We start from the raw sequence: 24,999 nt of genomic DNA, 5'->3' as shown, positions 1-24,999 counted from the left end.
CCAAACAGGAACAATTTTTCCAAGAAGGACTTTGTCTCTTCCTTTATCAATGTACCTTGTACCCCAAGGAACAGCTGCAGATCACGGGGGAAATCCACATGGACTACACCTTGGTAAAAATTCCTGGACATCAGCTGCCACGATAGAAACAAGAGTGAAATGCAGGTGAACAGAACACCCCAAACCAAGAGGCTGTTTGCTCAAAATCTGGTAAGACTGTCTGAAAATGAAGACATGAAACAGTAACCAGGCAGTTACCAAGAGACCTCAGGTGGGAAAGAAGAATCAGCTTAAAAATCAAGTGTAAAAAGCACTAACACTTCTAACAGTGAGACGAGAGCAGTGAAAACCTGGTCTGACCCCAGGAAGGTGCTCCCTGGCACCTCAAGCTCTGCTGAGGCCTGAGGGAGAATCCTCCCCTGCATGCCTGGCACGGGCTGGGAGCACAGGGAGCAACAGGGACAGGCTGCTCCTGGGGTGTCACCTCCTGTTAGAGGGACAGAGGGGAGCGCAGACCTGCAAACTCAGGGTGGGGAGCTGCTGTAGGAGAGTGTTCAGGTATCTGAAGATTTTGTAAGGGTCTAGCAGTCATTAATCTGTGCTATTGCTCCTATTAATCCTGCATGTATAGTTCATGGACTAACAGTTAATTACAAGCCATCAATAAATCACCCACAACTTCAATTCTAACTTGATTTAAGCCACGAGTTGTTTACCCCTACAAGCAACACAGACACTCCCTTCAGTGTCTTCTGCTTCACACTGATCTGTGGCCTTCAGCTAAACTTAACTGTCTCAGATTTTCTATTTTTCTTTTTTTATTCTCTTTTTCCTTCACCTGAGGGCCCCCAAGGTATTAAGGAAATCAACCCACGAGGTACACAGGTCACATGTGCTTCAGTTCTCAGACTGATTCCAATCAAAGTACTGCAAAAATTGCACTCCCCCAAAAGTAATGGCTCCAAAACCTGGGCCAAAAATAGGTCATGTCTTTGAAAAGTAGATATTAAATTCTTGGGTTAGACAAATGAAAATTTAAGAAGTTTAACATATATGCTAGCTTTCTTAAACAAGATGCTCTAACGAATTTATTCCACTAGATCAGGTTTTTGCTCCAGGAAATTCCAATTAAACACCATATGAAAGCTTGGCATGTTTCTCTCCCTCCAACTGACAGAGTTCAGTGTTAGCTCTTGGTTTTTCTGGAAAACATTAAAAGAGTGTCATTCATATTTCTTTTTTAAGCAGAGTAAAAAAAACACAGTTAAATTTAATTCTGTATGCTTCACTTCTGTACTTCTGCTGATGACATTTTTATAAATTAGAGGTAATGAAGGATCCTTTCCCATGTTTTAACTTCACGAATTCTCAGTCTTTTGAGAGCATAGAAGATAGGGATGAGATTCTAAACAGACTTGCATAAAACTACAAGACCTGTCAGTGTATAATCAAAGACACAGCCCAAGCAGATTCACTGATCTGTGACTCAGACCCTGAAATAAAATACTAATATTCATTAAGTGTACACATGCTTCTTCTAAACTTATTTTTCTTTAGGGGCTCCTAACTTTTGATTAGTCAAAACAATTCTTTTTTCATTATTCTGTAGTCAGGAGGAAAACATTCAGTATTGTGTATAAAGATTTTTCAAATTAACTAAGCTTACAAGAGACGTTATGTCACCTTAGCAACTACTTTTTAGAAGTTACTTACTCTGCAAAAGCTGACTCTGAACATGCACTTAGAGTTTAAAATAATTTCTAGGCTAGCAACTGGCAACCACATTCTTCTTCATTACAATTTTAGAAAGCCATAAAGACTTAAATCTGAAAAAGAGAATTAAAAGGAAACAGAGCCTTATGTGACAAAAACAGCTTTTCATAGTAAAACAAGTGTTTTCAAAGTATTTCATTCAAGGGACTAGTGGAAACCAGAGCAACCTAGAATTTCAAGAACAAATACTACAGGAAAAAAAACCCATAATTGCAGTTAAAAATTCATTTAAAAGGCAGTTATTTAAACACAGTTAGCCAGGGAAATAACACCTTACCTGCCAGTTACACATCCCCCAATTCCAGCCAACACTGCCCCAATACCATATTTATTACTCCTCACTTCTGCTACTCCCCAGCCTTTTTCCAAATTAATGGAATATCTAAATTTTTCTTCCCCAAGTGCTAGGAGGCAAACCACTCATCTATTTCTGTTCAGAAGGTACAATTCCCCATTACTTTGCTGTTTACATATTCCATCCCTGAAATATGGGATCAAAGAACTGGAAATCCTTCCTTTTCTCCTTAACTCAACTGAGCACAGTAGGAGCCCTTCTCCAATTAACATTTACCCAGCACATTCCACCTCCTCATTCCCTCAACACATCTGAGTCACAACCAGCTCCTCAAGTGACTGGAAATTAACCTAGTAAAGCAAAAAAAATGTCTAGAGTTATATTAATTTGGCACAGAACTTCACAGAAACCTTCATCTGGGAAACTGGAGAGAATCCCCCAGAAATAAGGGAATTTTATTTAAGCTGGGGAAGATCTGTGGAGAGATGCAGTATCTGGTATTGAATCCACTGATGTATTAAAAAAAAAAAAAAAAAAAAAAAAAAAAAAAAAAAAAAAAAAAAAAAAAAAAAAAAAGAAAAGAGGCTTTCTCAGAAATAAGTTCTTGTTTTAGATTTATTCTTCAGAGGGCCATAAAGGTTATCAGACCATTTACAGCCTCTCCCCCTTTTTCCAGGAGGGTTGCTCTTCTTTTATAAGGAAAACTAAAGATGAACTCGTTCCCCTTGAATAATTATGGATTAGGCTTGTAAGCAAATGCAGGACAAAATATTCCTGCCCTCCTTATTATGATGTTTTGTACCTTTATTTCTTGTTCAGAGTGAAAGCCTGGTAGACAAAATAACCCCCCAAATTAGGACCTTACAGATAGGAAGGTTTCTGCCTACCTGGCCTGTTGGGTTTGTGCCACACAAGTCCTCTCAAACTCCACCTGCTGGATAACCTTTAAAAAAGACTAGGGAAAAAAAAGCTTTAAAAAGGCTTAAAAACCCCTTTTGTTCCACCAGCATTGATAAAACTGATTGAACTGTGTATTTGATAATATATTCTTCATCCTTTTCTTTTCTACCAATCTCTATCTGTGCTAAAGTCACATGGAATCTCTGGGCAGATATTTTTTCTAAACTCCTCATGTTAATGGGCCATATTTTTCACTAATATCAATTTTTCATAATGTGTTTATAGACAGGAAAAGTTATAGTTCAATGTCACAGCTAAGGAGATAATTATACTTCTTGTTTTCAGCCTCTAACACAGAGAAGTAGAAAGTAATGTGCAAACATAATTTAAAATTAATATCTACATATAAAGTATCACCTTTAATTATTCAAATCTCAAACACTTCAGACAGTAACTTTTTACCCATAATTTCCAACCAACAAAAGTCACAATAATCTAGATATTTTTATTTGCTGATGTTTTATCTTATGGGTATCTTATAAATACACCTGTCATCATTCTACTTTTACAATATGCCATTCTTTATTATGATCTATCATCCTTGAGGAATAATTAAAAAATAAGGGAGGTTGAGATTCACCCAAGACTTGCAAATCATACCTGGAGTAGTCTGTGATACAGAAATGCTGGAAGAGATGTTATTTTTGAAAACAGTAATTTAATCACAAGTTGGGAGAGCATGTATTCATTTAGAAAACTGCTCAAATATTTCCCCAGAAACAAAAAATAAACACCATGATGATGCTGTGGCAGAGGCAGTAAAAAGCCATAAAACCCTGCTGTGTGAACATTATTATCATTTCAGAATGTCATCACTACATAAGTACAAGTGAAAACCATCTGCAATGAGAAGTTTTATAGAAGCTTCCAGACAATCATTATTTCTGGTGAACAACTATTTTTTTCCTCTTGAAATAAGTCCTTCTATTTTTGCCAGATCTCCAAATGAAACTGTTGCAGAACCTCTCTGGGCTGGCTTTGCCTAAGGGGAAAAAAAAAAAAAAAAAAGGAAGTAAAAAATAAATATATATAGGTCTAATTTCAAGTCAAAGTGTTTTCTAGAAAGCTTTTAAAGCATCACTTATTTAAAAAGTCAAACAGAAAAGAGTTCAGTGTCACACTACCTGTGATTCATGGTATTTCCAGCCAATCATGTAGTAGATCTGAAAGGTGGCAGGTACTGAACCATCACTATTTCCATACATTTCTGTTGGGGAAGGAAAGGAGACAGGAAAGGTACCCAGAACATCAGGTTTAGGAAACACTTCGTTCTCAGAACATCAGAACTGAGTGTGACATATTCATCATAATGACTCCTGGTGAAAGATTTGGGACAATAAAAATATCTCACGCCGGTGCATCAACACAGTTCAAACCCTGTCATTATAATTAAGGTTAAAAATAGCTTATGATAATGGTATTTTGTTCTATTCCAAAGTGTTTGGGGTTTTGGGGGTTTTTTGTGGGATCTTTTTTTAAACAAAGCTCAGAGAAAAAGACATAGAAAAGAAGTTCTTGAAGTCATTTCAGGTGAAGTCATTACCTCTCAAACACTGACCTCGGTATATTGCAGCAGCTGCCAACATTGTCTCCCTGTGCAGCAGAGGTTTTCTATTCCAAGAGCAATTACTCTCCCCCATACCTAAAAATATGTTTTAGCTTTAAGAAAAAGAAGATATAGCACATGCCATGAGTTAAGTGTCATGCACTAAGGACAGATTTTTACTAAACCACAATAAGTACAGAATCCTCTGCACTTCACTGGAAGAGAGCACATACCACAAACAATTTGGTGAGTTTCTTACCTGTAAGAATCCAGAACTTTTAATTCTCATGCTTTGCAATTTACAGTTTGCATTGCTAGGAATGATTTCAAATTATACTTCTGCAGCCTGAGTCTTGAAACATTTAGGCTTTCTAGTATAACTTATTTTAAGAATGAGTACAAAATTCAGACACATCACCATATTTACACATACATCTTAGGATGTATTACTATCCTAAGAGATTTTCAATAAGAAAAAAGCCAACTATTCTAATCTCCTTAATCACTTATAGCATCTGAATGTTCCTGATGAGGATAAGTGTCATTTTCATTAAGGAATTTCTCCAAACAGCAGCTGATCCAGATAAGAAATGCCCTGCTTTGTTCTGTAACAACTGACTGCATGTGAGCAATTGCTTTACAATCCATGACAAGTGCAATCAGAATATTAACAAAATTGTTACTCAGTTCTTTGCTGAATACCCTGATAATCAGGTTCACAGGAAGAGTTAATATGTGGGACACAGGCTCCTGTCTCCCTTTCAGGGATTTCTCCACCTTCCCCTGAACAGGCTCATTCCAAACGGGAATTCAAGCGAAGCAGAAAATTTGTAGCAGGCCATGAAGTAGCAAACCTTTGACTTCTGCTTCCCAACACAAATCTGCTGAGAAGCACAATCTCCTGACTCACTGGAGAGCAGGAAAAAAGTAATGTTCCCACTGTTATAGTAATTTATTATTTATTTATATTGTCGTAAGAAAGAATTTTTTTATGATGAGGGTGTTAAGGAACTGGCACAGGTTTCACAGAGAGGTGGTAATGCCCCATATCTGAAAACATTCAGGGCCAGGTTGGACAAGGCTCTGAGCAACCTGATCTAGTTCAAGATGCCCCTGCTCACTGCAGGGGGCTTGTACTAGGTGGCCTTTAAAGATCCCTTCCAACCCAAATGATCTGGAGTTAAGAAACACACAGTGAAACTCTTCTGTGCCTGCCCTAGTGATACAGAAAACATTTATGTTTCCACAAAGAATATACTTGCCTTGCAAGTCTTCCATGACCTCAAACAATCCTGGGTAGTTGACTTGGATTTCATCAGTATCCTGCAAGAATTGAGAAGCTCAGTTTTAGAGCACATCAAGCTAAACCAGCAGCATTATGCCAACCTTCAGAGCTGTTAATGGACTATTCCCTGCCCATGGCAGAGGGGTTGGAGCTGATCATCTTTAAAGGTCCCTTCCAACCCAAACCATTCTATGATTCTATTCATCTGCCTCTTCTGCTCAAACAAGGTATTTCTCAGAAGAACATAGTGCCTTAACATTTCTAAAAGGTTTTGCTTAGTAGCCCAAATACAACCAAATTTTAATCGAAATGCCACTATTTTCTTGCTTTCACAAGAAACAGCAAGTGTCTAAAGCCTTTTCAAGCAGATCTAACATTCTCTGACATTTCTCCGAGAAGACCATCCAAATTCTACTGGGCCACAAGCCAAAGACACACTTCAGTTGGTCCCATTAATCACCACAAAGCCACGAACAGCAGCAGCCCAAGCCACTTCAGAAGCTTATTCAGCAAAGGTGCACGACACACAGAAGGAAGCAGCACGTTACTAACACATTAGCAAACAGTGATTTTTATATCCCAGCAGCTCCGGACTGTTCAGTTGTTTGTGATTACCACAGTCAGGGTGTTGAAGCCAGCTCTGGACAGCAGGTGTCCCAAGTCAGCGACAGCAGTGAAGGGCGACACGTGAGGGGCAAACCCGCCTTCCCTCTCCAGCTCTGCCAGCTGCAAAGAGCAGCGCAGCTCGTACAGGGTGTCCCCCCCAAACATGGCTCCAATGAACACCCCATCCGGCTTGAGAACGTGGTGGATCTGCAGCACAGAAATAAAAACGGGGTTGGGCATTACGTAATTAAGAAGCTCTTGGGAGTTTGCTTTTTAGTGAACTCCAAAGCAGTCGTGTTAATAGTTGTTTTAACAGAGCTTTAACACTGAGTGCATTCTGCCACGGCTCCTGGTAACAACGCAAACAAACAATCTGTCTGAAAAAGGACTGTTTTTTCTTAAGAAATACTAAATCTCCAAAAATTACACTGAAAGTCAGGAAACCTAAGAAGGAACTTTGGAAATCGGGGGTAAAACTATTTTCAGTGGGATACTCCTAAACCAATATCCTCAATCAGTTTACTCCTGAAAACGGGGTAGATTAAGACAGATTCTGCTTGCTTTTACTTTGTCAGATGAGAGCAGCAAAAGCACTTTTTAATGCCTTGATTTAAGGAGGCCTTAATTTCCAGCAGTGATCTTTCCACTTCTGAGAGACAACAGAGTAATGCAGCTTTTATTATGCCTACCCCTACTTATTTTTAACTGGCCAGAACAGCAACATCACAACTCAAACACCAAACTGCTTTCTTGTCTCCTAATCCTAGTGACAAGGCCACTAAATTCACACTTCTTTTCCTAAGAATTGGCAGTGATCCCTGGTTTAGATATCCAGAAGAGCCTTATTAGATAATCAGGCTAACAAGGGTGTTTCTTCTAAAACTTCCAGCACTTTAAAAGAAAAATATTTTCAATTGTTTTTTAATTAAGTATTAATCAAGCTACTTTTCCTACGCTAGCAAAAAAGCCTTTAATAGACAGGTAAGAATATTAAGCAGTTAAAGGCAGCTTCCATTAGTTAAAGCCAGTGGTACCAGCACAGGAAATGAGCATCCATGATGAAAGTTGGCCAAGAAACCCAGTTCTCCCCCTGTGTGGGGCATTATATTGTATTTACTGTGGGAGTAAAAATGTTTGACACTCTCTAGAACACTTAAATTCCAGTGAAAATTATATATTTCTTTCCAAGTATTTTTCTTTCAAGTACTGAAAGCATTCCAATTTATTATTTCCATAACAGCAGGGTATTCCTATTCCTGCCAACAGGTGAAGGAATAGCACTGGAATGACTGATTAATTTGAAATAAATGAAAAAAAAACCCAACAAACTGGTTAAAATACTTCTTGCTCCAAGGTTTTGATCTGACTGAAGTTTAAACCTGCTGTAAAGAGATGAACTAATCCAAAATAAGATTTTTTTTTTTCAGAAACAGTTTTGGTTTTCTCTCCTCAACCAATATTTGCTTGACTTCAAAATGAAAAAGCCTTTCTCTGTGTTGCCTCAGGTGACACTAGTTACCATGATCACAGCTGTTGAGAATTCAAAATATTATATAAACATGTTTCAGTTATTTATTCCAAATTGATTTGAGGCAGTAAATTAGTAGCAATATCAAGTGATGCTCCTCAAGCTGCCAAGAATATTGCAAAAAATACTTGTGTGCAATGTGAGCTATTTCTGTGCCTCTTATTTAAAGAAAATCTGGAAATATGGAGTGCTCTCAATGCAAGTGATGGTTTATAGTATTAAAAAACAGCTTCTTACCTCTTTAAAAGCTTTAGGAAGGTCATTCACCCAATGCAAACTGAAATAACAGAAGCATACATTTTCTAATCATATATTTAATAAAATTTAGGGAATGCACCTAACTGCTTCATTAACTAAGTTCCAGGAGCCAAAGCCACAAATTAGTTTCTCAAGCTGCAACAGTTCTGAAATACCTGCCTAAAAGTAGTATTAAACAAAACCAAAAGTTGGTAAAAATAGGGATTTTTTTTCCTTTTAGGTTTTTTGCTAAATTGAGAAGATTCCAGTCCTGGAGACTAGTTTGTCAAAATAAAGGGAAGAGAGAAGCCACAAATGTTTTAAGGAAAACAAACCAACTAGGAAGAAGCACCAGAAGTTTTTTCTAATGCAGGCTCATATTAACTATTCAAGTACATTCCCTACTGCCCTTTAATGGACTATTAATCTATTTTGGCTTTATTTTCTTTAAGCTACTCTGAAAAGAATGCTACTTAACATTTTTAACAAAGCAAAAATAAATAAATAAATGAATGATTAATGCATACCTTAAGCTGCTAACAACAAGGTCAAATGTGTTTTCTTTGAAAGGAAGGAATTCCTCATCAGCTACAACCTTGACCGTGGGGATTTCAGTTTCTACAGCATTTTTCTAATGTTGGGTTAGAAGAAAAACAACACCAGAAGCTCACTTCTTCTGCTTTCCTGTATTACAGAACTGAAGCACGTTAATGGCCTTCAAAAAGCTGCTTACCAAAGCATTCTCTGCCACATCAACTTGAACAAGTTTTTCAACTGTTTCCTGAAACAAAATTTTAAAAGTCTATTAAGTATTTAAATTGTTTCCTAAGTGGACATAAGTCACTTTTTTGGAATGTTTGCAGCAATCTATTACAACTTAGAAAGCGTCCTTTTGTCTTTTGATAAAAGCTTTATATAAAGCAGAAAGCATTTCTCCCCACCCAGCATGGCACTTATTCCCAGGGAGAGCAGGTGAGGCAGAAGGGGTAACAGAAAACACACTCTGGATTTTCAGGCCTAAGTTTAGCTAAATATAAACCATATATATATAAATATAAATAGCCTAGGAAGCACCTTTAGTTACAGCACGGGTCGTGAAAGCAAAACTGTGCATGGCTTAAAAGTTTTCATAATTATGCTTCTCTTTAACAACTGTCAAATAGATTGATCAAAAAACATGTATATTCCTACTCAAAACTAAAAGTCATATAATGGAGAGTTTCCCTTGCACTGTCATTTGTCAGGTTTTCACTGGCAATAAATTAAGAATGGCCCACAAAACACACAGCTTTGGACTATAACTACGGGTGTGAAAGGGAGAGGGGAGGAAGATTTACCTCAAGATCCAGGAGATTAAGTTATAACTGAGCCCTATTTGAAAATGGAGGGATGCATATGAATTCACTTTAAACACTTTCAGTGAAGAGCCAGTACCTTGGTTAAATGCTGAGCTATATAACCTCGTCCAGAGCCAACGTCCAAAGCCAGAGGAAATGTTCTGAAGGACAAGATCAGCAAAGCAAAACACAATCAGGACATAAGAACATTTTATGTTTTAGACTAAGTTAAGTTTCACCTGCTAATTCCTAAAGGCCTCCTGAAACTCGACCCTCGGAGTGTCCTCCTGTGGGACCAGTGGTTCTCACCTGGTGATGTCAAACACCCTGTCTGCGATCCTGCCGCCGACCTGGGGGGAGAGCTCGTGGTCAGTCAGGATCAATTAGGCTGGAAAAGATCTGAGACCATCGAGTCCAACCTATGACCCAACACCATCTTGTCAACCAGACCCTGGCACCGAGTACCACGTCCAGTGTTTCCTTTAACACCTCCAGGGACGGGGACTCCATCACCTCCCTGGGCAGCCCCTTCCAATCTCTAATCACCCTTTCTGTGGAGAAATTCTTCCCGATGTCCAACCCTAACCTCTCCTGGCACAGATTGAGACTGTGCCCTCTCAATTTGTCACCAGTTCCCCGGGAGCAGAGCCGAACTTCCCCCCGGCTCCACTCTCCTGTCAGGGAGTTGTAGCGAGCGAGAAGGTCACCCCTGAGCCTCCTTTTCTCCAGGCTGAACACCCCCAGCTCCCTCAGCCGCTCCTCATCAGACTTGTGCTCCGCACCCACCACCAGCCCCTCACTGTCGCCCCCGAACCGAGCGTCCCAGCACCGGGCACAGCCCCGGAGCTGCCCCGCCCGCCCCGCACCTCCTCCCGCAGGTAATCGCACTTGGCGGGCTCGGCCTGCAGCGCCGCCCAGTTCTTCTGCTTCCGCTTCAGCCGCCGGTCGAAGGGGCTCAGCGCACCCGAGGTCGCAGCGGGAGGAGAAGGCGGAGAAGCGGCCAGAGCCCTCCGCGGCGGGGCACAAAGCCGCCCGCACCATCCCGCCCTCAGCACCGGGCGGGACAAGCCCCTCATGGCCCGGCTTCGCGCCGCCCCCCGCGCATGCGCCCCGGTTGGGCGCCGTGTCCCGCCGCGGCTGCCGTAGCGCCGCCGGAAGTGGAGGTGAAGCGGCGGCGTGGTGGGAACGGGGAGCGGCGGGGCTGGACCGGGCCGGGCAAGGTGGGTGCGAGCGGGGCCGCTCTGGGGCTCCTGCGGGGGCTGTGTTTGCTGCTGGGGTTGGGGAAGGAACGGCAGGGGGAGTGGGGGTTGCCGCAGCTGCGGGAGGCACCGGGCAGAGTGCAGAGGTCTGTTCGTGAGTCTGGTGGGGAGTCACCAAGGACTGTGTGTGCAGCCAGCGCGGTGTATTTGTTGTATTCCCTCATCACAGAATCACAGAATGGTTTGGGTTGGAAGGGATCTTAAAGATCATCCAGTTCCAATCTCCTGCCGTGGGCAGGGTCATCTTCTCCTAGACCAGATTGCTCCCAGCCCCATCCAACCTGGCCTTGAACACTTCCAGGGACGGGACATCCACAGCTTCTCCAGGGAACCTGTGCCAGGGCCTCACCACCCTCACAGTAAAGAACTTTCTCCTAATCTCTAATCTAAACCTACATTCTGTCAGTGTGAAGCCGTTCCTCCCTGTCTTGTCATTCCACAGTCTTATAAATAGTCTATCTTTCTTGTCGGCTCCCTTCAGGTACCGGAAGGCAGCAATTAGGTCACTGTACGCCGTCTCTTTTCCAGGCTCAACAATCCCAATTCTCTCAGCCTTTCCCCATAGCAGAGGTGCTCCATCCCTCTGATCATCTGGCCTCCTCTGAACTCGCTCCAGCAGCTCCATGTCCTTCCTGTGCTGGGGACCCCAGAGCTGGAGGCAGCACTGCAGGTGGGGTCTCACCTGAGCGGAGCAGAGGGATAGAGTCCCCCCCTCACCTGCTGCCCACACTGCTTTGGATGCAGCCCAGGACACCACTCCCAAGGAAGGAAAAAAAGATAGTAGTTACAGGTGTGACTCATTTAAATCTGCTGCTGCAGCAAAGCCATCATGGTGCTGGGTTCCATCCACAAGGGCATCACCAGACGAGATAACGAACCATCGCCTCACTCGGTGCTTGTCAGGCCACACCTGGAATTCTGAGTTCAGTTTTTGTCCCTGCCGTACCAAAAAGATGTGGACAGGCTGCAGATGGTCCAGAGAAAGGCCACAAGGATGACCAAAGGATTGGGAAGGTGCCATGTGAGGATAGGCTGAGAGAGGTGGGTTTGTTCAATCTTGACAAAAAAGGCTCAGAGGAGACGTTATCCCCGTGTTCCAGTATTTAAAGGATGGCTGCAGAGAACATGAAGACTCTCTTTTTACATGGAGTCACATGCAAAAGACAAGGGGTAACGGATACAAGTTACTCCTGGGGAGATTCCATTTAGATACCACAGGAAAATTTTCCTCAATGACAAGAGTGAGCCCTTGGAATAATCTCCGTAGGGGAGTGGTGGATTCCCCAACAGTGGACACCTGTAAGATTTGGCTGGACAGGGTGCTGGAACATCTTGTCTACACTGAGCTTTTCCAAGAAAGGTTGGACCAGATGATCCTTGAGGTGCCTCCCAACCTGGTGGTCTGTGATGCCATGAAATTGCCATATGTGCCTTTGGAAAGAACTTTTTAGGTATAGGTTAGAAATCCAACTTTGCTTAGTCCTTTAATTTTTATTTTTTTTCAGTTACATATCTGAACCTTTGACAATTGGGGTTTTTTTAAATCGTAACTGTTTGGTTTGTTTTCATGTTGTAGATGTCCAAGTCAAAAATGTCATCCCAAGAGGAAATCCTGAGCGATGGGCGGTTCAGCTGCGTCGCCAGGGATCCCAGGTTTTGGGAGATGCCCGAAAAAGAGCGGAAAGTCAAGATTGACAAACGATTCCGAGCCATGTTTCATGACAAGAAGTTTAAGCTGAGATACACAGTGGATAAAAGAGGCCGCCCTGTTAACTTTTCCTCCACGGAGAACCTCAGGAAGTTTTATGCCTTGTCGGAATCTGACTCTGATGTTTCAGAGAGTGAAGAGCACGCTGAAAAGCCAAAAAAGCAAAAAAAGAAAAGAAAAGGTAAAGGACAGACAGATTCTGCAAAGCCACCTGCTGGTGGTCTCCCAAAGGACAACAAAATAAACAAACAAGGGGTGGAGCAAACATGTGAAGTGGAGACGAAACTAAATGACCTTAAAAAGGAGGGAAAAAAAAGCAAATCTAAACTCAACTTGAAGGAGGACTCAAAGAAAACTGCAGTGGAAGTTGATCCCTCTCAGGGAAACAAAAGCCTTTTACCCAAAGGGGGAAACAAGCAAGGAGATGCATCAGGAGAAAGATCGATTTCAAATCAGAAGCAGCAAAAGTCTTCACAAGCAAGAAGTACTGAATCAGTGAAAGCTCCCAGGAGGGACCATTCTCTGGGAGGGAAACTAAAAGAACCAGGTTAGTTGTTCAAATAACAAGTAGAATTCATCTGTGTTTGCTTGGATGCTGGTGCTATCCATGGAAGATCTTTTGCAAGATCAGTTGTAAAAAAGCTGCCTGAGTCAGGTTCAGTGTTGCTGAAGGATTGGAGTTGATCAGCTCTGTATAGAATCAGTGCTGATTTTTCAGTAAGATTGTGAACATCCCTGTCCTTTGAATTGCTGGAGTTGAAATTTTTGGTCAGTTAGAAAAGTAAAATGTCCAATAGCTTATAAACTACTGTATTTATCAAACCAAACAGCAAATACGTGGTCTGATACTGTGAAGGCTTCAGCACATCACAGTCTGTTGACTGAAAGTGTAAAGATGACAGGATTGAGCCACTAATATTAGAGGGGATGAGAAAGGTGTCCTGAAGAAAAACTTTCTTTAGGTTGCTTATGCATGTCTATAGCCTACGTTATTGAAATCTGATTTTTGCATGTTAATTCTATACATATAAATAAAAGAGCAGGATATTTCATTAGAATTGAGATTGATAATGCAATTGTGGGCCTAAAGAGCAGTTAAATCAGATTAGACCAAACAAGGCAAACAGAAGAGGCAACACTGATGTTTTATGTTATTTGCACTTCCCTGGTGTAATTAATTCCTCCATCGTTACACCTTTCAGGGGTCCTGTAAATATCCTTTAGGGAAACCTGAAGTTTTCCTTATGCAATTCCACCATAAATATAGGTATCTAATGTTTATCTCTCTGTGCACAGACATCTGTGATCAAAGTGTAAAAAGGAAAAGCCAATTAGAGGAAGAAACTTCTGCAAGTGAAGATGCAGAATCGGGAGAAGAGGAGCCAGAAGATGACGATGGGGAAACAGGCGAGGAAGAGGAGCCAGAAGAAGATGGAGAAACAGGTGAAGAAGACAGTGATTCAGAAGATGATGAAGAAAGTGATAGTGGGCCTGATCTAGCTAGAGGCATAGGGAATATTGAAACCAGCTCAGAGGATGAGGAGGATTTAAATGACCTGTTTCCAAAGGAGCCGGAGATCGAGCATTCCTGGCGCGAGCTGGATAAAGATGCCCCTCGTGGAGATGAGGTAACAATACTTTCCACGTGACAAGTTGCTACGTGACAAGCTCAGAAATGTCATGAGTTCATTACAGACCTTCATCTGTGGAACAGCTTGGGGGAGTATTTTTCATTAAGGTTTTTCATCCTTTTAGTTACAGAATGCAAGGGATGATGAAATCAGGACTGAGATTGTGGTTTTCACTGGTGTCTCCCCTTCCCTCTGAGCAGACTCACCTAGACATAAGCTGTCTGTAAGGGGAAAAAACAAACAGAATTGAGCTTTTCAGAAATTCCAGAATTTAAATAGTACTGGTTTTGTTCACTGGTGGGTTTTTTCACTTTTTGTTGTATATTTAGTTATTTAACTTGCACTTTAAGAAATTAAGACATCATTAGATAGTGAAGGAAAGCTTTACAATTAGCACAATTAGTGTCTAAGAAATGACAGTACTCTTGTGCTATCACAATACCTTGATATTAGTTGCTATTGTGACTAACAATGTAAGATGATAACAAAATCCTAACTGTTGATGTTGCCACTGCAACATCTGAGGAAAATGCTTATTTTATTTTTTTCAGCAAAGTTTATTGCTGACTTTGATTTTTACCAGGGAGCTCTGCTAGAGAATTGTGTATTCCCCATAAAAGTCAGGAATTAAACCTATGAACTTTATGTCCTTTTTTTTTTTTTCCAGATCACCAGTAGATTGGCAGTTTGTAATATGGACTGGGATAGGCTGAAGGCTAAGGATTTGCTGGCTCTATTTACTTCTTTCACGCCCAAAGGAGGAACAGTGTTTTCTGTTAAGGTAAGATCTGATTTCTAAAAGGAGTACTAGCTATTACTGTAAAAAAAAAATAAGAAAAATACAAAATAAGACAGTTCTGTGGAGAACCTAAAGAGAGATTAACATGTTAAATGAGAAACTGTGTTGCAATTTCAAGTTGTTGTGTTAGAAATAAATGTGCTGCTTTTCAGCAATGGGCATGTATTTGGTAGAGTTAGAGGCCAAAGCCATTGATTTCTCCTGTTTATTAGCTTGGCTCTAAGTGCTGTTTTTCTGAGACTAATAGTGAAGTTCTCAACATTTCCTTGGTTTAAGTTTAATTTTCGGTGTTTTTATGATAAATAACCCAACCTTAAACCTGGCTATTTCTAAATGCCTTCCAACCCTCTTACCATTGCACAAAACTTATTTTTTTTTCACCACTTCTAAGTTATTAATAAATTGGTGGGCTTCTGGTCAATTAAGTTATATTTTTCCATTGTTAGTGTCTGCCTCCATCTTTCTGGGAAATGTTAGTCAAGATACCCCTTTCTGAAAAGGATCACAGTGAAATGAACAAAGTCAGGGTTCCTGTTCTTCATCTGTCTCAAAATATACTCATTCCTAGCAGGCAGTTTGGTTATTCTGCTGTCTTTTCCATACATTAAAATTAGGAGGGTATTATGGAATTGATCCTTTTACTGATTTTAAATAAAAAAACATAAAGTCTAAAAGCCTGGTGAGTCATTTTTTCCTAGTTATTGCCCATTACATCACTACAGTTAAAAATTTTGTTTTGTGTTTCTTGTATGTGTAGATTTATCCTTCAGAGTTTGGAAAAGAGAGATTGAAAGAGGAAGAACAAAAAGGACCTGTGGAACTGTTTGAGCTTCCAGAGAATACCACAGAGGAGGATGGGTATTTATATCTTCAAATGAGAGATACAACATGTTTAATTCTCAGTGAAAATCCCAATTAAGTTTCCAGAAGTTTGTATGTGGAAGTACCCTGTGGACACCTCAATTTTTTAAGTTTTTCAAGTGATGTTTTACAACTGGCCCTGGTTCTTTTCAGTGCATTTCATAAATGCATTATGATGAAACTTGAGAAGATTTGCTTGTTGATGAGTGAGTTCAACATTCATATAATGTAGCTCATTGGAGTAATCAATGAAATGAATGAGAGCTTAACACAGCGTCTCTCCTCTACAAATTCATGCAGTAAACTCCCTTTGGTGCTCACTGTCAAAATTCTTATCTGTCCATCAACAGGGACCTAAACTTGGGCCAAGAATTCCCAGATGGAGATTTCTTGAGTGCTTTAAGCAGCAGTCCTGGCTTACTAGGGCTTAACTTAACCCATTGTCGAGGCATGTCTTTTTTTGCCTTTTTGGGGTTTTTTTTTAGCTTTTGTTAAAGGTTTTGCTTTTATATTTTTCCAGAATTTCCAGATGTTTGGCAGTCTGGCTGGGACCATATTTATATAATACATCCTGCTGGACTGCCCTGCATTTAGAAAATCTGGATTCTTCTAAAATAAGGGAAGATCCCTTTGGAGAAAGTTCCTAGTGCATCAGAGGACACTTGATAAAACTAAATAGAAACTGGTGGAACTTCGTGCTGTTTAATATTTAATCTCATCACAAGATTGAGAGAGTGTTTGATTGGTGCATGTTTTTAATAAATGTTTTAATTTTCGAATTAAAATATTTTGCAGATGAGGAGTTGTTAAAGCCAGCTCACCTGACCGTGGTGTTTTCTCCACTTTCGCAGGATTTATAGGGAAAAACTGCGGGAATATCAGTTTAAACGACTGAAATACTTCTATGCAGTTGTAGAATGTGATTCTCCTGAAACAGCCAATAAAATTTATGAGGAATGTGATGGACTGGAATTTGAAAGTAGCTGTTCTTTCATAGACCTGAGGTAACTCCACTGGGGACGTTTTTACATGTTGGGCCAGAGAGGGAGAATTAAAGGCAGTTTAAAATAATTTGGAGTAAATTATATTTACTTTATTCTGTAACCAAAATGAGATATGAAGATAAATTGGGCATCCAGTGGGTTGTTGAGTTTCCCTTTGGTTGTTTTTAGTTCTTTTTGACCACCGGAATAAGGGAAGTTTGAGAGCATCTCTGCACAGAGAGAGATTATTTTCAGAGAAGACAGATAAAATGTCCTGGTTGCATCTTCAAACTTTTGGTACAACTAAGTAAAGGGATAGGATTTAGAAAAGAAAACAGCAACACAGTGTTGCTTTTTTCTTTTTTCTTTCCCCACGGGTCCAGAAGTGGCATTTTGTCAGGATTGCTTCCCACGGGGCAAGAATATTGCTGCTGTTGTCAGGAAGCTGCAATAGATATGTTGGCCCCTGTGGATGAGCTGGAAGCTCTAATATTTCAGAAGTCACGTTCGGAGAAGAAAGGATTCTAAATTATTATTTGCTTCATTGTTAGTATTTCCTTTTGTTGCAAAAAAAGCTTTTCAGTCTGAGCAGAAAAGTTACTAAATCATAAAAGGTTGTGACAGAAGCCATTTGTCTTTTGGGACCCGTGTTGTGGGCACTCTTGGAAGTCAGTGGAAGTTAAATTTTTTGCTTTGAATCATTTTCTAGAGGAGCTTAATTCATTTGCTTTGAACCATTTTGGAGAAGATGATCTTTGCCAAGTGAACATGTAACTTTTCATCATTTTAAACATAGAAATGTAATGTTTTACAACAGACACAGCTGTTTGAAATTCTCCAGTGATTTTCTTAATCTTCTGCTTTGTTAAATTTTAATCTCACATAGTGTAGAAACGTTTTTGGTTTTTTAAACCAAGTTCTTCAATTGTTACCCATGACTTTGGTCTTTTTAACATTTTTTTCCCCTACTAATTATAATTTTGAAGATGTACCAGGCTTTCCTAAAATGTTTTGAATTTCTTTATCTGTTTCCAAATTCCATTTTACTAACTTTTTAACTTTTAACATTAAGCTTCCTGCAAAGATGACTCTTAAAACAAAGAAAACCACCCAAAAAAACCCTGCCTCTGGCCCTGTTTAGACCAGACTGAAAATTGATTTACTTCCCAAAAAGGGTGTGTTACACACAGAAAACCTGTGGAATAGCTGTGCAGAAGCCGGGCAGTTCATCTTACACCTCTGGAACATTCATCCATTTTGTTCCCATTTCAGGCTTACCTGCTTTTTATTTTAGCACATTCTTTCATGCTGATGTACCATACTCGTGAGAATCTTAGGCTATGAAATTTCCCAGTGTATTTGAAGAATAACATGTTCTATTTGCCCTTAAGATTTATTCCAGATAATGTTACATTTGATGATAAGCCGAAAGATGAAGCCTCAGAAGTGAATGTAGCTGCTTATAAGCCAAAGTACTTCACATCTGCTGCTATGGGGACATCAAAGGTACCTTTACAGTGGTTTTGTAATGTTTTTCTAATGTGTTTAGCTTTGCTGTCAGCTTGGAAATTATGTTTGTAGGGGGGAAAAGATTACTGACTATCTCCACTGTTTCAAAATAAAGTCATCAAACGCATTAAAAGATCTGAACGTGTTACAGACCCGCAAGTTGCAGCCCTGTTCTGGATTAGTTTAAAAGAGATTGGGATTCTCTGCTACAAATTAAATACCGTGTTTTAACCCAGTAGAAGTCGTACATGAAATGGCTTTGGTTTTTTTTTCCACAGTTAAACCTTCCAATTTGCCTAAAATGGGTGTTTGTGTGTAAGTCAATAAGGGCCTTTCTGGTGGTAGTCCCAGGCCTCAGCAGTTGCTTCCCCTCCTTGTAGCGATTCAGCCCTGCTCTGTCTCACTGCCAGCCAACACTTCCATCTGGCCGTGAAGGGAGCCAGACTGGGGAAGTGATTAGTTGAGAAATAAGTACTTTCTGCTGGATCATTTTTCACTCTCATCTGTTCCATGCTCTGGCTGAGGGTGCAGTTTTACAAACGCTTTCATTGTCCCCACTGCGATTCCCTACGTGATTCCAGGAGTGAGTTGCTGCTGGAAGAGGAAAAGAGAGGAGTTGGTGGCTGCTTCAACACCAGTATCTGCTGCCACAAAGGAATGTGGCTTGCAGAGGTTTTGTGTTGTGTGACCTGCTGTTACAGAACTCTTCAGTGCATGAGGAGATTTTTTATGTAGCTCAAACTCCTTGAAACTCACTGTAAAATAAATTCCAAAAAGTTATAAATAAATTTATTTTAGCAAATGGTTATTATAGCTAATTATTGTAGAGAGCTTACTAACAGGGTTATATTGCTGGTATCAAATTATTTTCCCTAAAATCCAGTGTTACAATGTTTAGCTTTAGTCTTCCAGCTTCCACAACTGGCATTCTTGTTTTTAAGGTAGATATCACATGGGACGAGACAGATCATGAACGAGTCACATCACTCAGCAGAACTTTTAACAAAGAGGAGCTTCTTGACATGGATTTTCAAGCCTATTTGGCTTCATCAAGTGAAGAAGAGGAAGAAGAGCAGCAAGGTACTTTGGTAATAGATGTTGTCCGCAGAGTCATTATCTCCAGTGTTTTGAACAGGAGTTATTTAAATATTTCAATTCCGTGTCTACAGAAAATGCTTTGAATGTCATCTTTTACAAGGACAATTTTATGCTTGTTTTGTAAAAGCTGTGGTCAGGTTCTGCTATGAGAATAACCTGCCTTTCCTCTAGAGCTAAACAGCTCTGAAACTGGTGTGTGCTTATGTTTTGTGTGTGTGACCTAAAGGTGGAGGGAAACGAGGGGGAGCATGTTGACATTTTTTCTTCTCTCTTTTCAATTAGTAAACAATTAGCTTGATGACAGAACATTGACAAATGCTAAACTTTTTTTGGAAGATTCATATGTTAGGCCCCTTACCATGGAAGCTGTAGAGTTTTTTAAATTTCCTGGACCTTGACATTCTTTTTTTCTCTATTTCTTTCTGTTTGTTTGAGTTAAATACACTTTTCCAGTGTTCTTTATACATGACGGGAAAACACATATGTGAGTTTTTAAAATGGTATCTCTAAAGCCACCATTGATACTCATTATGCAAACCCAATTCTGATTCTCCAAGTAAACAGTATCACTGGTGTGACCCCAAAATTGTGTCATTATTTTTGGAGACAAAGTATGTTAACTGAATTTGGACTTTCAGCTTACTTAGAAGATTGTTAATAAGAGTTTGACTTAAGTGTTGTCACCCTGGCTTTGAAACAGCTCTCTGGTTTTCATTTGTCTACTGCAGAATCTCTTTATTTGGTGTATTAATGTTTGATTAAGCCCAGTATAACAATTATAGTTTGAGGGATTTCAAGTAGCAAGATCACATGATCTAAATCATGGCCTGTTTTCTTTATTGTTGATATGGTAAATCTGTTAGAGTTGTTTTTCATCATGCATTTGAATTATTTATGTAGAGAATGTGGTAGCCATTCTGTTCATTTGGTGCTGAATGAATGAAGATCTGTTGCCTTTCTGTGAAGTCTGAGTAACACTGATCAAAAATGACCAAATAGTAGGTGATTTGGAGTGATCCTAATGACTGAACCCCTGAGTAGCTCCTTTCTGAATAGGAGCTTGAAACTCTAAGCATAAAATAATTTTCTTGCTTTTTTTATTTCTCCTCCTACCCCCCTTTTTTTTTTTTCAGGGTACCTTGACATCTCTTTGTCAAGTTTGGCAATACCTACTTTAATCTCTTCATTTCTGAGATAAAATTATAGAACCATAGAACTTGTGAGTGCGTCCTTTTCAGAGGAAGAGTTCTGTTTTGAAATGTCAAGTGGTTAATGACTAAATGAATCTTTCAAATGCTTTTTGATTCACTTCTTAAGAATACAAAGAGTATTTCATCCAACTTTGGAAGGTACATAAATCTTCTGTGTTTGGTGCACCAATGTGTAAATCCCTGATTTAACTTGCTTGTTTTCATTCTAAAATTCATCATGCTTTTATTAATATATATAGCCTAAATTACAAGGCAAATAAAACTTCATTAAGCCTTAATCAGGTCTTTCAAGCAGAGTTAAAATTGATTTATGCTGCATTAAAGCAGGTTGTTGCAATCAGAGATGAGCTTGGAGCATGGAAAAGAACATTACAGATTTTTCTGGTTATGGAGTTGGGAAATCATCTGGCAGCAAACTCAGCTTGGCAATATCTTGGCAGGGTTAATGTCTATTTGTTTCTCATCTTCTCATGCATAAAAATTCATTTACAAACTGTACCTTTGTGAACTTTGGGGATCATACAAGATGATCATGATGTTAAAAAATAGCATCTGTGATAGGACAGTGATGAAAGCAAATATCCATGTAAGCAATACTTCAGAACCTTTAAAGAGTAAAATTCCACTGCTGGGAAGGAAAAAAAAAAATTGACCTTAGAGTAATCTTATCACACTAATAAATTCTAAACCTGGAAATGTCTGGATTCTAATGAGGTTTTGAGAAGTAAGTTATTAATAGAGGAATTATGTTGTCATGTCTTTAATGTGTTCCTGAGGTTTTATCCATGCAGTTATGTGATACAAAACAGGATCCCATCTGTCAGGATTCCATCCAGCAGAATTCTGTGGCACTATGCACAAATGGGAAAAATCAATGTCAGCTGCGTGAATGGACATGTAGGAGTGTGATAAGGAAGGAAAAAATGTCCTGGACTTTTATTCATACTCTTTAAACTTATCAAAATGCTTTATTTACAAACGGGGTTTTGTTGGCCTGTTCTAATCTGGCGGGTTTTTTATGGAATTTTTCAGCTTTTAAAATGTGCATCGTGACTGTTAGTGTTACTGTTATACAACAGTTTTGTAATGGCAAGTATTTCAGTGACCTGGAATGTCGTGGTTCATAGCACAGTGTCTCCTTTACATTGCTCCTGAATTTTCTGTCACTCGGGTGCCTTTGTTCCAGTCAGGAATTGTTTGTGGCATTCACCAAATCCAGCCCATAATTGCTATTTTGACCACGAGCACCAGTGCCTTAGTGTATGGCATTTAAAATATGCTTCAAATTAAGCATTATGGGATTCATGTCTCAGCTTTTCATCTGTTCTTTTTTGTTTAAATTTTGGCAAGAGCAACATCTTTTCTGCTGTTCTGCTTTGCACAGCACACAGATACTGGAACAGACTATATGATAAAATACCTATATAGGTGTATTTTTAATTAGCTGATCCTGATGGTATGATCATCCAATCACAGAATATCCTGAGTTGGAAAGGACGTAACATTAGTGCTTAATGTTAAATGAAATCAGACCATTGATTAAATCTTGTTACAATTCTGAAATCTATTTGGTCCAATAACTCTGACAACATAGAGAGATTTAAATGCATATACAGCATTTTATCAGATGACAGTACAGCCTTCCTTTCTCTCTTAATAATGAGCACTCTTCACATGTGTTTATATTTGCTAGAACTATTACAGAAGGCTAAGACATGGAAGGTGACAGAAGTAGAACATGCAATTATTTAATATTGTCTCTGGAAAGAAGAAGCAAGAGGATTCAGCAGTTTATGAGCTGGAATTCCATGGGAATTTCAGAATAGAAATACCACAAAATGATTATTTTCTTTCTGTGAATTACCAGACACTTGATAGAACTGATGCAGGTATTGAATACTTTTCCAAAACATATTTGCAGGAGCTGTTGTGTTGGGTTTGGTTTTTAATTAAAGGTGTGACAACAGTCACCTGGTTTGCAAAGGGAGTTTTAAGAACTGCATCCAGTGCACACCACTCAAGTGGTTACACTACAAACCTGAAGGAAAATGCAAAAAAACCTAAAAAAAGCCATCATTTTACGCTTGCCATTCATTTACTGTTACCTGTCTGTTTGCATTCTCTTCTTCCAGTATCTTTTCTCCCTGAAAAATATCTTAGGAAAAGACATTGACTCTGATGTGCTTTAAATAAGCTTCTTTTGATTACCTTGAATTGTAAATTTTTCTTTTTCTTATTCTCATTGGGATGAACTACTGGGATTTGCACAACTTCTTGTTGAGGGAGTGCTGAGAATGTGGGAAAGTGGGGTTAAATCCCAGGTTTTTTGTCACTATTTTCTGGTGTAAGACTAAGGTCAGCACATTTAATTTTTCGTGTCATGCTGTAATACAGTGCAATAACCTCTACCTTGGGTTTGCTTCTTGACTGCTGGAGTAGAGAGCTTTATATTTGTAATTCTGTGGGTCTACATGCATTGTAGGAGAGTTGTGTTGTTGGTTTTTTTTCTTTCTATCTGTCTGAATTTGAGTAACTACCCTGGATAGGATTGAACCATTTAGTGCATTTTTATGGTGTGGCCCATCAGAATCCAAATCAGTAGCTGAATTTTCTGCTGTGCCATGAAGTCATGAGGGGGAGTTTTATCTTTCCATCTTTAAAAGAAACTCAGCTTTGCAGGAGACCTCTTGTCAAATGTTGTATTTGCCATAAATTTTCTAATCTTCTTTGTTTCTAAGGCTGTTTAAAAAATAAAAGGAATCAATCTGCTCAGCTATTGTAAGATAATCTTCTTAAACTTAGAATACAATCTTTTCACAATCCTATGATTGCAAGAATGTGCTCTCAGCTGCCAATCACCAATTTAATATGTCGAACCTCTGCATTTGGTTATAGTTTTTATTAATTTCAACTCTTAAAAACAAACATGTCCCCACACATTGTTGTATTGGAGTGTTTCTGACCAGCCTCACGATTTTAACTTCGTCCTTCTTAAATCTTTTAGCACTTCTGTTAGTACTTTCCTTTGAAAACAATAAGAATATACTTGCATTTTATACTCTTAAATTTCATCAGCTTTTGCTTTTTTTCTCCTTCCCAGTTTGATTGTGTTTCTCTTGCAGTGCAGCTGTTAATGCACCAGAACTTTTTGTTTTGTTGGTGTGTTTTGTTCAAAAAGCCTTTGAACAAGCTGTTGGCAGAAAGCATCGCTGCCTCAATATCCAGCAGAAAGTGGTTCCTGATGTTGTGCAACACAGTGTGATGCTTGAAAGCTACTGACAAGGTTATTTGAACTCTGAACAAACTTTGAGGACATACTCAGCTCACTTTCCTTTCCTGCAGCTGTTGTCAAATGTGCTTTGTTTGCCTACAGAATGAAAAGCTCTTACGGTTCCTTTGAAGGCCGTGTTGAGCATTTGTTTTAAAAGTTAGTTTTGACAAAAGAACTGCAAGTTTTATCTAAATGAGAAAGAATGACAATGTGCATTGCCATTTAAATATTTAAATATCTCCTGGCAAAACCAGTGGTAAATAGGAAGCCGGGTTCTAGGGAGCCTTTCTTAGCTTAAGGATTTCTTCAGTGCCCATCCAGCTCTCGCTTCACAGGACACCAGGAGGAAGAAACAACAAAATGGCTTATTTTTCTTCTCATCTTCAAAACAGAGTTGGCTTTTGCTTTTCGTGTGAGCAGATGCTTCCCTCTTAGATCTCAGCTTCTGGTGAGGACAGTGCAGCTGAGTGTCCCCATGTGCCGGGCGGGAGATGAGCCAGCGGGGACGGAGCCTGGCCTGGCTGGACAGAGAGCTTTGGCTGCAACTTGGGAAAGAAAGGGGGGTTTATGAACTTTGGGAGGCTGCTCAGGGGGATTACACAAGGTTGTGTGAGGTTATTCAGGGAGAAAATTAGAAGGGCAAAGCCCAGCTAGAACTTAACCTGTGAAATACAAAAAAAATTGTTTCTATAAATACATTAGCAGCAAGAGGAGAGCTGAGGAGAAACTCCATCCTTTGTTGGATGCAGGGGGAAGCATAGTGACAAAGGATGAGGAAAAGGCTTAATTAAATACTTAAATGCCTTCTTTGCCTCAGTAAGACTAGTTGTTCTCTGGGAGCTGGAAGACAGGGAGCAGAATGAATCCCAAGGGGAAATGGTCAGTGATCTGCTCCACCACTTAGACACACGCAAGTCTATGGGGCCAGGTGGGATCCACTCACCTGAGGGTGCTGAGGGACCTGGCAGATGTGCTTGCTTAGCCACTTCCCATTGTTTTTCAGCAATCCTGGATAACTGGGGAGTTGACTGGAAGTTAGCAAGTGTAATTCCCTTCTACAGTAATGGCTGGAAGGAAGATCCAGGGAACTACAGGCCTGTCA

At 39.7% G+C, this 24,999-nt stretch overlaps 2 protein-coding genes across 4 annotated transcripts in view; one reads left to right on the top strand and one right to left on the bottom strand.

The window, feature by feature from the left end:
- Nucleotides 1–3,368: 3,368 nt before the first annotated feature.
- NDUFAF5 (NADH:ubiquinone oxidoreductase complex assembly factor 5) lies at nucleotides 3,369–10,647 on the bottom strand. 3 transcript variants are annotated; one of them, XM_027748047.2, is made up of 11 exons: nucleotides 10,434–10,647; nucleotides 9,877–9,917; nucleotides 9,665–9,728; nucleotides 8,964–9,011; nucleotides 8,758–8,861; nucleotides 8,231–8,270; nucleotides 6,475–6,672; nucleotides 5,837–5,897; nucleotides 4,572–4,670; nucleotides 4,153–4,235; nucleotides 3,369–4,010 (listed from the first exon to the last, which is right to left on the bottom strand). In XM_027748047.2, the coding sequence occupies exons 1-11, from the start codon at nucleotides 10,641–10,643 to the stop codon at nucleotides 3,924–3,926; spliced, it is 1,035 nt and encodes a 344-aa protein (XP_027603848.1). In that variant the 5' UTR covers nucleotides 10,644–10,647; the 3' UTR covers nucleotides 3,369–3,923. The 3 variants fall into 3 exon arrangements, with proteins under 3 accessions (XP_027603848.1, XP_027603850.1, XP_027603851.1); XM_027748049.2 differs by having other exon boundaries at nucleotides 4,587–4,670; XM_027748050.2 differs by lacking the exons at nucleotides 3,369–4,010; nucleotides 4,153–4,235 and having other exon boundaries at nucleotides 4,604–4,687.
- Nucleotides 10,648–10,768: 121 nt separating this feature from the next.
- Nucleotides 10,769–24,999, top strand: part of ESF1 (ESF1 nucleolar pre-rRNA processing protein homolog) — a 30,543-nt gene continuing 16,312 nt past the window's right edge. Inside the window, exons 1-8 of the mRNA XM_027748002.2 lie at nucleotides 10,769–10,787; nucleotides 12,403–13,081; nucleotides 13,831–14,162; nucleotides 14,833–14,946; nucleotides 15,722–15,822; nucleotides 16,677–16,829; nucleotides 18,200–18,314; nucleotides 19,259–19,397. Of these exons, the coding sequence (XP_027603803.1) occupies nucleotides 12,403–13,081; nucleotides 13,831–14,162; nucleotides 14,833–14,946; nucleotides 15,722–15,822; nucleotides 16,677–16,829; nucleotides 18,200–18,314; nucleotides 19,259–19,397 (1,633 nt within the window). The 5' untranslated portion in view covers nucleotides 10,769–10,787. The remainder of the gene's footprint in view (nucleotides 10,788–12,402; nucleotides 13,082–13,830; nucleotides 14,163–14,832; nucleotides 14,947–15,721; nucleotides 15,823–16,676; nucleotides 16,830–18,199; nucleotides 18,315–19,258; nucleotides 19,398–24,999) is intronic.

This window comes from Pipra filicauda, unplaced genomic scaffold (genome assembly GCF_003945595.2).
Source record: "Pipra filicauda isolate LSUMZ 115617 unplaced genomic scaffold, ASM394559v2 scaffold77_size3566232_pilon, whole genome shotgun sequence".
Taxonomy (NCBI): domain Eukaryota; kingdom Metazoa; phylum Chordata; class Aves; order Passeriformes; family Pipridae; genus Pipra; species Pipra filicauda.
The sequence above is the reverse complement of the archived record's forward strand: the minus strand, read 5'-3'. Positions and strand labels throughout refer to the sequence as shown.

Excerpts from the sequence above, each read along its gene's own strand:
- NDUFAF5 (XM_027748047.2), bottom strand. The coding sequence starts at position 10,643 with ATGAGGGGCTTGTCCCGCCCGGTGCTGAGGGCGGGATGGTGCGGGCGG. Across the intron at positions 9,729-9,876 it reads AGGGTGTTTGACATCACCAG|AACATTTCCTCTGGCTTTGG; the intron begins GTGAGAACCACT and ends CTTGTCCTTCAG. Across the intron at positions 6,673-8,230 it reads TTCCTAAAGCTTTTAAAGAG|ATCCACCACGTTCTCAAGCC; the intron begins GTAAGAAGCTGT and ends TCTGTGCTGCAG.